Consider the following 12,935-nt stretch of genomic DNA (forward strand, 5'->3'; position numbering starts at 1 on the left):
AATACATACATCATACATACATACACTACATACATACATACATAAATACATACATACTACATACTTCATACTTCAACACACAGTACAACATACATACATACATACATACATGCATGCATTCATTCATCATAACAAACATACATACACATACATGCATTCATACAATACATACATCATACAACATACATACAGCATGCATGCAGCATTCATACAATATACATACATACATAAATACATACATTCATCATTCATTCATTTACACACCGTCCACTACATACATACATACATACATGCATGCATACATTCATCATACACACAGTACACATACAATACAACATACCTACATACATACACACCTAGACTTAAATTCACACCTGGTCACTTTATCACTTTAACACTGGACTCAACCTGACACGTTAATAATAATTTATGGTCTTTCTTTGTATTGAAGAATGTTCGTTGGTCTTGTTGTGTTGTTGTATTATTATTGTCATGTTGTTATTTTTGTCTTTTTTTTTATTTCTTTTTTCTTGCTAACAAACTGCTGCTGGAATTTTCAATTCCTGCGGGAGTCTTCCCCAAAGGATCAATAAATAAGTCTAAGTCCCCAACCCCATAACTTCCCACGTCATCACGCATCCCAACGTTTTTAAAGGGGCCGTGCTCCCGAACAGTTAAACATACCTGCGGTGATAAGGGCAGTAAATTACATGTCTAATCAAAAGGTGTGTGGACCCACTTAGCAACATGGTGAATTATGTATGTCCATTCACTACAATCCCATGATTGCTTCTGACAGGTAATACAGGTGCTACCACACGGTGCAGCGTTGGCTTATCTTGTTGTGAAAGCATTTCAACTTGTTTGTTTTTACACCTGCACAGTTTTTCCTCTAGAACCTCGGATACCCCCCCCCCCCCTTTTCCCTTGCATCTAGCCCCCCCCCCCCCCCCTGTCTACCCTCCCACAGTAAGTCCCAGCATTTGTCAAATGATCGCTCCTAGGCTCCGTTTCCATGAAAAGCCTGGAATGCGTACCTTACTGCAGACCAGTGAGCCCCCCCCTATATTTAGATAGAGTGATTCAACTTTATTGTCATACACATGTACAGGTACAAGGCAACGAATGCAGGTTGGGTTAACCAGAAGTGCAATAGCAGAAGTGCGGATTTATACATGGTTTCATAAGTGCATAAGTGAATAATATGGAAATGAACTATTATAAACAGAATTTTACAGGGGTTTGTTATGAATATAAATATAGAGACATGTTTGTGAGCAAGATTTACAGCGGATATGTTACTGAATATAATATACAGGGGATATTACTATAGGTAGAAATTTTACAAGAGTGTACAATGAACAATATATATATCACTTTACTTTGCTTTTGCCCTGTAACCCTTAAGGTACGTGTCCACTGTCTAGCGTCATTTCCCCGCTTCCCTTTATTGTCCCATGAAGCAGAGGAGCAAGCATTCTGGTAGCGTCGTGGGGGACTTTCAACAAGCGGGATTCGAGTTTACCGCTCCTCGTTGCAAAAAGTTGAATCCAGGCTACTTTATGCAAATGAGGACGCGAGCAGCTTGACTCTAAAAAAACTCCAAAATAGGTATATAATAAGAAAAGTGACTGTTGTGGAAACACATTTTTAACAGGGCTGGGTGCTTATCATACTTTTAGGCACCCACCGAATTGCCTCGAAAGAATCGAGTATGGAAAAATGCCTCGTCCTCCAAATACTCAATTTCAATACGAAGGAGTGAATCTGATCAGAGTCAGCGAGCCAATCAGCACGCAGCATGCTCCTACGAGATCTGAATGTCTGTGATTGACGTCGTAGAGGACACACAGGAACAAACTCTACGTTACACTGAGATGGGCTAGCGAGTAGGAGCTGAAACATAAATAAACATTTGTGCCGTAATGTGTAATTTTCGTATCGAAAAACGTGTCTTAGCAACGCTATCGAAGTCACAATGTTGGCGTTATACCGGTACGAAAAAAAGTTAACAGCCCCACATTTTCATTAAATCACAGGAGCACTTTCAGTGATGGAATCATTCTCCCAAAATGCACCACAGAGACGCCACAGGAAGTCCTTCTGCCTTGTGGCCATCAAAGAGAGGTGTGAAACTGGTAATATTATCTGTACTAATCTGTTTTGTGCAATACAGCCCTGAAATGTGTGCAATAACTTACTGCTACAATTATTAGGGGTCCAAGCCGAGGATGGTGCACCGCGGTATCGCGGTTCACGCACAGGGCTGTGGAACCCTATGTTTTCGTACAGTTTTTTTCTTACTTTCCATTATTCTCTCGCATAAAAGTGGTGCTGCAGCCTAAACCGTACATGGTGGCGACGCGCATTTTCAGGATGGTCGAAAGTCCGCAAAGACCTCAGCCAAAACGCGTTTGGCCCTATAACTCCCAAACCGTACTCGGATATTTAAAAACCTTACATCCACGCGTTCCCTGGATCCTACTGAATCTCGTGATAAGGCCACGCCCATTTCCGCCTAGACTTCTTTGCGTGAAAAATCGCGATTACAAAAAAACAACTTTTTTGAACTCCTCCGAGACGGGCAATGGATCTGCACAAAAATGGCACATAGCATCTCCAGACCGACCTGACAGCAGTTTGCATAAAGATTTTTAGGATAAAAATTGCGCGTATTACGGGCAAACAAATTTGTGTAGCTAGCTATGGAAACATTCTCTTTGCCATATCTCGGCCAAAATAAAGCTATCAAAGCCAAACTTTAGATATACTTGCTATGACCCCTGAGGCTCTGTACCAAATTTGACGAACATTGGCCGCTAGGGGGCGCCACAAATATTAAAAAGTGTGTTTTTCCGAACGTTACTTTGCATATCGGCCAAAATCGTGGTATCAACACCAAACTTGGGGTGATTGTTTGGCATGCCGCACGGAAGTCATACCAATTTGGTAACGAGGGCCACTAGGGGGCGCTATAATGACGTTGTTGGTTTGTGTGGACAAAATCAATGCATTTAATGGAAAATTTGCATTTGCATATCTCTGCCACAGTACATGCTATCAAACAAAGCCAGTAATAATGATTGTTTGGCCACCGCCGGAGCCACTGCCAAATTTGGTAAAAGACAGGCCTCTACAGGCGGTCTATCAAAATAGAAAATTTCCCGGTCGCTGGGGAGACGGCGCGGGAGGCTTGGACCCCGTTGAAACTGCGTGCGCTAGTTAGTTATTATACTTTCACCATTGCAATTCTTAATGTATGTATGTAAATACTGTATAAACATTCTTTTAACTATGTAAATACCGTACATATCCACACTCCTTATATTTTTATTATTATGTTTCTACTCTGATATTTATACTATTTGTGCAACTGTAATACAGAATTCCCCCTCGGGGATCAATAAAGTATTTCTGATTTGGTTTTTGGTGAACTGTAGAATTGCAAACAAGCCGCCATTACGGTCCGTGATGAAAATCCGGGAGCCCACAAATGAAGCGCTCGTCCAATCAGGTGCAGCGAGGCGACCCTGCTGTCAGGAATACGCCCCAGTGGACACGTACCTTTAGTCGTCTCCGTTGTTAAACAACACCGGGTTGCGTGCATCATGGCCGGTGTTTTCTGTTGTGAATTGAAAATGTTTGTAATGGATTTGTTTTCCTTCCCTTTAAACCCCCCTCATGGCTGACCCTGTCCAGTCGTGACGGTGTAGCCTTTTCGCTTTTGTTGTTGTATTTTGATAATATCTAAATTCTTTAGCTAAGGTAGAAAATCATGAGTTAACCCTCAGTTGTCTTCATGTTGTCTATGTTGTCTATGTTGTCTTCATGTTGTCTTCATGTTGTCCTCGGGTCAAATTGACACGTTTGTCCTAAATCAATGTTCTTTTTAATTCCACAAAATAACATGATTGATTCCACGCTCTTGCCAAGTACAAATCTCTACTTTCATAATGTGGGGTGTCTTATTCAATTTATAGCATTTGGAAAAACAAATTGAAGTATTTTGAATGGTTGAGAAAAGTTGACATACAGTGGTGCTCAAAAGTTACATACACATGCTTAAGTTGACTAAAAAGAGGAATAACAAAATCATGTTTTGGAAAATTATTTTAATAACTAAATTAAAAAATGAGGTAAAATCCAACCTTTAAGGCACACCAATTTCTTTGTGAATGAATAACGTATTGTAAATAAATAAATGTTTATTTAAATACAGGGGTCATAAGTACATACCCCTATGTTAAATTCCCATAGAGGCAGGCAGATTTTATTATTAAAGGCCAGTTATTCCGGATTCAGGATATTATGCATCCTGATTAAAGTTCCCTTGGCCTTAGAATTAAAATAGCCCCACATCCTCACATACTCTTCACCATGCTTAGAGATAGGCATGGGTTTATTTCAGTTAGACTAATACCTGGTTGATTGCATGAGAGATGAATTTATAGAAAGTATCCCATGCCATATCTCTAGCATGGTGAAGAGTATGTGAGGATGTGGGGCTATTTTAATTCTAAAGGCAAGGGAACTTATTAGGATGCATAATATCCTGAATCCAGGAATAATGGCCTTTAATAAAAAATCTGCCTGCTCTATGGAATTTAACATAGGGGTATGTATACTATGACCCTGTATTTTAAATAAGAACATTTATTTATTTACAATAGTTATTCATCACAAAGAAAATGGTGTCCTAAAGGTGGATTTACATATTTTAATTTAGGTATAAAAATAAATTCCAAAAACATGGATTTTTTATTCCTCTTTTAGTCAACTTAAGCATGTGGTATGTAAACTTTGAGCACCACTGTATTCCAAGTCGTGTTATCATCAAACATCCATCCTTTAATTTAGTCCAATAATCCTAATTTCTGCTTTTCTAACTCAAACGTTAGGTATAATTTTATAAATGAAGTTTATTGACCATAAATTCCACAATAACTTTAAAACTAAAGTTAATAAGTTACATAGTGTTGAAAACATCAAAACAAGTGATTCAAATTAAAATTAAATTAAGTGACAAACATTGGGGGGAAAAAAAGCATCAAAAGTGTTAATGAAATGGACAAAAATGTAAGAAAAAGTTTAAAATATTGATAAAAAGCATCAACAAAAGTGTTGATTTTCAATTTTGACGGGAAGACAACACGAGGGTAACAAGCTGTAGATGGAGAGTTCTCAAACAGACTAATGGATTAATGTAATATTTGACCACTAATCGATTCATCAGTGGATCTCTGCAGCTCTCGTGGCCGGAGATGCAGCCGAGTGGTGCAACAAACGGCTTTTTTTTAAATTGTTGGTTTTAGGGGCCTGTACGACTCATTTATACGCATTTAGGAAACATGTTGCTTCTGCTTATGCGTTGAAAAGCTGCTTAAAAACGTCAAAACAAGTGAAAAACATTGGAAAAAAAGCATCAAAAGGGACAAAAGAAAGGGACAAAAACGTAAGAAAAATGTAAAAAATATTGATAAAAAATTGTTGATTTTCACTTTTTACCCGGAAGACAACACAAGGGTTATAAAATCTAATTAAAGGTGTTTCCTCATACTCCACATACTTTCTATACATTCAGTTGTGTAATATCTTATCATATCGTGGCTCTTCTCTCTAGAATGAATACATGAAAGACAATTTCTTCATTAAGATCGAGACGTGGCACAAACCAGACCTCGGAACACAAGAAAATGTGAGTAACTCTGCTCCCTCTTATCAAGCAAATATCTATAATATCCAGTCTGAACCCCAGTGGTGCAGCTCATGTCGCTTAAATTGCCTCCTCGACTCCTCCACTTGCCTCCCTCCCTTCCTCGCGTCTTAGTGTCTGTCCCTCCCCCCCCCCCGACCGAGGGGGCACGAGAGGAGAGAGGCAACAAGCAAATGTGTTTTAGAGCAATGTTTCCCAAACTTAGGGTCGGGACCCAAAATGGATCCAGACCCGTTTTATTGGGTCGCCAATTGGCAGTGAAATGCATCTCAATCTGATGTGAATGAGCGTTTTTTTTTTTTTTTGCTACTCTGGTCTGTTCAGCTCAGATGCTGGGGGGGGGGGGGTCTCTCTCTCTCTCTCTCTCTCTCTATCTTCTCTCTCTCTCTCTCTCTCTCTCTCTCTCTCTCTCTCTCCTCGCTCTCTCTCTCTCTCATCCTAGGAGGGGAGTAAGAAAATGAGTTGAGAAAGGGGTGAGACACAAAAAAGGAGAATAGAGACCTTTTCTGTTTTTGTTTGCTTTTATAATGGAATAAATATACTTCATATCCATTTAAATTCATGGTTTGTTCTGTCTTTTGTCCACAGTTTAAAAATGTAGATGTTACCATGATTCATGGTGTATTTTGGTAAATTTGGGTCCCGGGGGAGACACCAAATTTCTCTTTTGGGTCTTGAGCTGAAAAAGTTTGGGAACCACTGATTTAGAGGGATGAGACGTCCTTTTTCCCTGAAGCTTCACATGAATATGTCAGCTGTTTGGGAATTGTTAGCTAACTCCTTCAGAGGCTGCTGCTCTCGTTTTTTCCCCACCTATAGCTCCTTTATGATCCCCCCCCGATGCTTCTTACCCCTAGGGGCAGAAATAAGACATTTGAGACGGCATTCAAAGGAGGGACGGAACATCTTGTGGTTCAGCCGAGGACCAAGGAGTCAAAAAGCCATCAAATAAGGGACATGAGATGTACCTCACTCTGAGTCTGGGTGCTTGTCTTACAAATGTTTTTTTTTTTTTCCCAGGTGCACAAACTAGATGGTTCCACGTGGGACAGTGTAAGTGTTGTTCCCATTGACATTGCAGACAGAAGTCAAGTGTCCAACGCTGTAAGTAAAAACTCTTCTGGCCCGCTTCCACTTCAAGTGTGAATGGTAAATGATAAAAACCCAGTCTGGCGCCCTCTTGTGGATGGTCCTGATCATTACAGGATCAATCTGCACAATCCCCTTTACATAAGGAATGGTCAAATAGATGTTACTGATTTATTTTCAATGAGCAGTATTCTTAACATTTAATTTACTTTTGAGCAGATCAATAAAAAATGTTTTTCTTTAGAGACACGGAAACCTCTTTAATTTCAGTGTTGGTTCATTTCAGAAAGTTTGGAGGATCAATGCATAGGAAGAATTACTGACACTGAAGTATTTTAACATTTACTTTGTATGTACAGTGTGTAACAGACCAGGTATCAATTTAGGTCTTTTTAGTCTGTATGTTGGAAAAATGGTACCAAAGCCTAGAGCTACGTCATCCAAATTCTTAATCTTCAGCAACATGTATAAAACCTAAAGAGATTTTATTAGTGCTGTCAGTTAAACATGTTATTAACGGCATTAATGCAAACCCATTTTAACAGCTAAATTTCTTTTTAATCGTGCAATTGATGTTCTTTTTGGCCTGGCAAACTTTGTAGTTTTTTTTCCACATGCTGTTGCAACAACTGGTAAAACTACAACACCCACCGGATCTAGCTAGACCGGAAACAAGACAACAGGCACGCCCCACACACACACACACACACACACACACACACACACACACACACACACACACACACACACACACACACACACACACACACACACACACACACACACCCCGTTTGGGCTTGCGACCTGGCCAAAGAGCAGTAATGTTACGTTTTGAGTGGATAGAGAGCGCGAGACGCCCAAATGGACGCCATTAAGATTCTGGATGGAAAGTTGACTTTTCAAAAGTTGCCAAATGTTCCATTGACAAGACTAGAGATGTTCTGATACCGATACCAGTATCTAAAACGCTGGCATCGGGAAGTAATGCAGTTTATATACACCGATCCAATACCACGTTACAAAGCCCTGTAGAAAATCTACGTTAAAGTGGTTTATTTATGTTCTTTTTCCTTTATAACTGACAGTCAAACTGGATGATAAAAGAAAGTTCTGTGGCGTTCATTGTTGTCAGAACCTGAGCCAGACCGACAACAAAGATAGAAATTTATTTATTTTGTTAATTCAGGACAATGCACAGTGATGAACATGCACAACAGTACACGTAAATGAGCCAGACTGTAGCCCGAGGGCTAATTTCCATCTGCAGTCCAACAGGCAGGTTGGAGTTACAGTAAAAAAAAGACATAGGATAGTAACATTTAGTACATAAAAACAAGAAGAAACAAAAAGAAAAAACAGGACAATTCATTAGTGAAAAAATGGAAACACAATCATATCCCATCCATACAGGGATAGCAGTATACAGCTGTTAAAACATAATAACATATAAATGAAACACTGGTATCGGATCAGTTCTCGGTATCAGAATCGGTATCGGGAAGCAAAAAAAAAGGTATCGGACCATCTCTAGACAAGACCAAAGTGACGTGTGTGTGTTTGGTCGTTGTGAAGCGGGCGATCATCGCAGCACGTCCCGTTTTAGTGGATCCAAAGCTGGAAATGTATTTTAGTAAACTGTATCAGCAGAAGATGAAATGCCAGGACACTTTTCAGTCTGGCTGACAGTTTATGAAAACTCATTGGACGGTTAGAGTTGATTTCTCATTTTATTATGTTTTAAATAAATGTGAATTAGCTCCAACATTTAGTCTCTATTTGACTTAAACATCAACATCTTGAATTATCTTGTTATACTGTTACTGTTATATAATACCTCATAGGACACTGGAACATTGGCCATTTCATTTCACTATGTGGCAATATTAATACATGTAACTTTCCATTACTGTGAAGCATTATTACTTATTTAGACTACTATCATTCTTTCCATCCATTGTGCACTTGATTATTATTGGTTGTTACCACTTCTAATTCTTCAAGCTGATTTTATATATTGTATAACACTTTTTGCCGAAAAACAACTTTTGTCACCTACCAGTTATATCTCTGATCGTTTCATTTTGTCTCTCTACGGTTATATCTTATATTTTTTTTGTTTCCCCTGTAACACTGCAAAGGGATTGCTTTAATCTCGTTGCACAAGTACCGTGTACTCGTGTATAATGACAATAAAGGCATTCTATTCTATTCTATTCTATTCTAAAGCATTTAAAACTATACACACCATTTGAGCATCTTTAGGTTGCCTCGCTAATATTTATAAAAGTATATATGTGCATATATATAGAAGTTTGTGTGTGTGTGTGTGTGTGTGTGTATATATATATATATATATATATATATATATCGTCTGACTTTTTTGATGACTTCTCGTTGAATCCCAAAATATTATTTTGATAACTTCCACATTATTGCTGTTATTGACTCACATTGCCTCATTTTTCTGTGGCTCTGCATGTGTGTGTTTGTTATTGAGGCTATTTGGTGTGTGTGTGTGTGTTGGAGCAGTAAAGCCAGTTTTGTGTGTCGTTGTTTTCTGTGCGTCGTTTAGCTTGTGTGTGTGTGTGTGTGTTTTTGTTTGTGTGTGTGTGTTTGATGTGTGTTGTGTGTGTGTGGTGTGTGTGTGGTGTTGTGTGTGTGTCGTGGTTTCGTGTGTTGGGTGTGTGTGTCTTGGTTTCCTGTGTGTGTGTGTGTGTGTGTGTGTGTTCGTTGGTTTCTGTGTGTGGTGTGTAGTTTGGTGTGATTGTGAGGAGCCGTACTCCTGTTGTGGTCGTGTGTGTGTGTGGTGTGTGTGTGTGGTGGTGTGTGTGTGTGTGTGTGTTTGTGTGTGTGTGTCTGTGTGTGGTGGGTGTGTGTTGTGTGTGGTGTTGGTGTGTGTTTGTGTGTTTGTGGTTGGGTTTGTGGTGTGTGTGTGTGTGGTGTGTGGGTTTCTGTGTGTGTGTGTGTGGGGGTTTCCTGTTGTAGTTAGTTGTTTGTGTGTGTGTGTGTCTCTCTCGTTGGTTTCCATGTGATTGTAAATCTCTGCGTGTGTTTGTGTGTTGTGTGGTGTTTGTGTTCGGTGTGGAGTTTCACGAGCGTAGGTGTTTGACCTTGCTGGAGAGTGTGTTGTGTCTGAGGACCCTATCAGCTCTCTGCCTCCTGCTTGGCTCCTGCATGGCCCCGCCGCGTACCGCCAGCACGGATGATTTTGTTAGTGTAATTAAGGCTCACAGTGCTGGGTACGCCGGAACTAGACAATACCACACACACCCACAAACACCTCCCACTCTTCCACACACTGCTTTACTTGTGGACGAGCTCCCCTTTTTCTTCAACGAAACCACGGCACATCGCTTTCACAGACCTCATTAGGGCAGCACAGTGTATTGTTTACAGTGATGGGCTCTCAGCATTAAAACAGCTTTGGGTGTGTGTGTGGTGGTGTGTGTGTGTGTGTGTGTGGTGTGTGTGTGTGTGTGTTTGGTGGTGTGTGTTGTGTTTTGTTTGTTTGTGGTGTGTGTGTGTGTGTGTGTGTGTGTCACCCTCCTGTTAGTCGATAGCCCTGAAAAGTAGCTTTTAGCTGCAGGCGCATCATGATTTATTTAAATTGCTGGGCCCTTGAGCTGTTGATAATTTGAAAGCCATTTCATTTGTATTACCATTCCTCTTGCCTGTTTTATTAAGTCAACTTTGTCATGTTTGTCACATGCTCATGTGGTTGGCATATACGCTCTGCATTTTTCTATATGCCTTAAAAGTCGTCTTTTGCCATGGGACCAATATCCTCCTGTGGAATGAGGAGCAGGTGGTTAGTTTGCCAAAATGGGTTTAGCAGGACATGACTGTGTGTGTGTGTGTGTGTAATAAAACAATATAGTGAAGGGAGTGTTGCTGCATTCATACTTCTTATCTTATGGTTACTATAGCAAACTACGGGAAAAAAAAAAGATGGCATGAATTTTCGTCAACTTTTGTGACATTGAACGACAGACTGAACAGAGACCTAAAAAATCGTGTGTGTATATATATACATATATATATATATATATATATATATATATATATATATATATATATATATATATATATATATATATATATATATATATATATATATGACACACTGATACTCTGTATCGGCCGATATGCAAGTTCAGGTATTAGAATCTAATTGGGAAGCAAAAAATGGAATCGGTCCATCTCTAATCTCAGGTTTTTGGGGAATGGGTGCAGGACTCTGTCCTTGCAGTGGCAGTGAGTGCTGTGCTGCTTAGTTTAGAGCAGTGGTTTCTAAATGTTTTCCCATCAAGGATCCCTAAAAAATTTAAGTGTATAGAGCCAGTGCTCAAAATTAGGGCTGCAACTAGCTATTATTTTCATTGTTGATTTAATATTTTTGATTGTTTACCGGATGGATTTGTAGTTTGGTCTATAAAATGTCAGAAAATGTTGTAAAAGTCAGTGTTGCCCCAAGGAAATATAAGAGAAAATAAATAATTCCCCTTTTGGCTTGGGACCCCCTGGAACCCGCCTAATAAGGACCCCGACTGGTTTGGAGCACAGCGATTGAACAGCAGTGTAGGACTGCTCTAACCCACTGAACACCATAAAATAAAATGTGATCAAAAACTTATATTGTCAAATTAAACAAACCCACTATTTATTGTTCAATCCATGGTGTAGCAGTGCTCAATTGTAAACAGTTAAATCAATCATGCAGACAACCTCCGCTTGTTGAGCAGTTTGTGTGTCGGCTAAATATAATGTGCACTGTATTTTAATAATTAAACGAGTTGCTCTCCCTGCAGGACTACAAGCCAGACGAGGACCCTGCCACGTTCAAATCAGCGAAGACCGGCCGAGGACCCCTCGGGCCCACCTGGAAGGTAACGCTCCTGTGAGCTGTGGAATCTACATTCACACGCAAATTCAAAAGTGAAAACAATGTGATGTTCATAACGCTGCTTTAAGCTAACAATTTAATTCTTCTTCAGGCAGGAATTAGAAGGACCAGTAGGGTCGAAACGTTGTCTTTGAATTCAATTATGTGACCTTAAAGCAGTGTTGTGCACATTACATTTTTATTTCACTCTAGTATTTCTCATTTGTCCTGCACCTGCCAAAAGGTGAGATGTGCACACAAAGATTCAACCCATGTTTGACCCTGTTTACCAGACTATTGGAAGAGTGGGACATTGTCATTCACAATGACCTGAGTCCGTAGCTGTAGCTTCACAGATTTCGCCACTTGCACAAGATGTTGCATAATTCTATGTGGACATTTTCCAAAGCACTACATAAAGTGAGGCCCGTCATAACAAAAATGGAAAGAAATATTGGAACATCTATAAATCTGTCTAGAGCAGACTGTGCTCCCCACTGAGAGGCCGGTGCCAACTCTGAAGAAGCCACGGGGCTTAATGGCCGGGATGGCAGACACTACGCATACAACAACTGTTGGACAAACCCACAACAAGACATTTGGGCTACTATCGCCATAAGTTGTGTAGGAGACCCTCGAACACAGTGGAAGGACGGTCAGTGCTCTGAGATGCACAGATTGAGCTTTTTGTGTGGTGTTTGTGATGGTAAGAAGGTAAAGTAAATGCTGTAAAAGACAGGAAAGTCTGCTACAGTCTGCAGGAGAACTGCTTGAACTTGGGAGAAGATTTATTATCCAGCAACCTCCGCCAAAAAAAAGGCAAAACAACTCGAAAAAATTCCTAAAAACAACAATGTTTATGTCACATGAGATACAGAGCCAGAGTCCAGACCTCAATCCAATCAAGAGCTTGTGGCTGGACTTAAAAAAAAGGCTTTTCACTCACAGTTCCTCTGCAACCTGACAGAGCGTCGACTCAAAGCAAAGGTGTCACTGCTAATTTTGACATAAAGTGGGCAAATGCGTAACCCAATCGGATGTTTTATGTTTTTATTAAATATAGACAGAGTCCTTTTCCGCAGCAGCACCATCGCCGGTAATAATCCGAGAGTACAGAGCTGGAGGAAGGCACAAGTGTAAGGCTGCAGTTTGATGAAGACAAATCGCCTCTTTCTCAGCCCTAATTGGATGTAATAGAAATTTCCAGTCACCAGGTCAGATAAAGGCTCTACTCTGAGCTCCTTCTGCCAG

The 12,935-nt window shown here is 40.0% G+C and overlaps 1 protein-coding gene across 3 annotated transcripts in view; it reads left to right on the top strand.

Moving 5' to 3' along the window:
• LOC116686068 (phosphatidylinositol transfer protein beta isoform) overlaps window positions 1-12,935 on the top strand; it is a gene marked incomplete at its 3' end in the record, with an annotated part of 61,913 nt that overhangs the window by 35,668 nt on the left and 13,310 nt on the right. For 2 of the 3 annotated variants that reach the window (XM_032511001.1, XM_032511003.1), the window contains 5 exon segments: window positions 971-1,051; window positions 3,700-3,707; window positions 5,621-5,695; window positions 6,734-6,817; window positions 11,611-11,688. In XM_032511001.1, the coding sequence (XP_032366892.1) occupies window positions 991-1,051; window positions 3,700-3,707; window positions 5,621-5,695; window positions 6,734-6,817; window positions 11,611-11,688 (306 nt within the window). In that variant the 5' untranslated portion in view covers window positions 971-990. 3 annotated transcript variants of the gene reach the window in all.

Source organism: Etheostoma spectabile, unplaced genomic scaffold (genome assembly GCF_008692095.1).
Source record: "Etheostoma spectabile isolate EspeVRDwgs_2016 unplaced genomic scaffold, UIUC_Espe_1.0 scaffold310, whole genome shotgun sequence".
Classification (NCBI taxonomy): domain Eukaryota; kingdom Metazoa; phylum Chordata; class Actinopteri; order Perciformes; family Percidae; genus Etheostoma; species Etheostoma spectabile.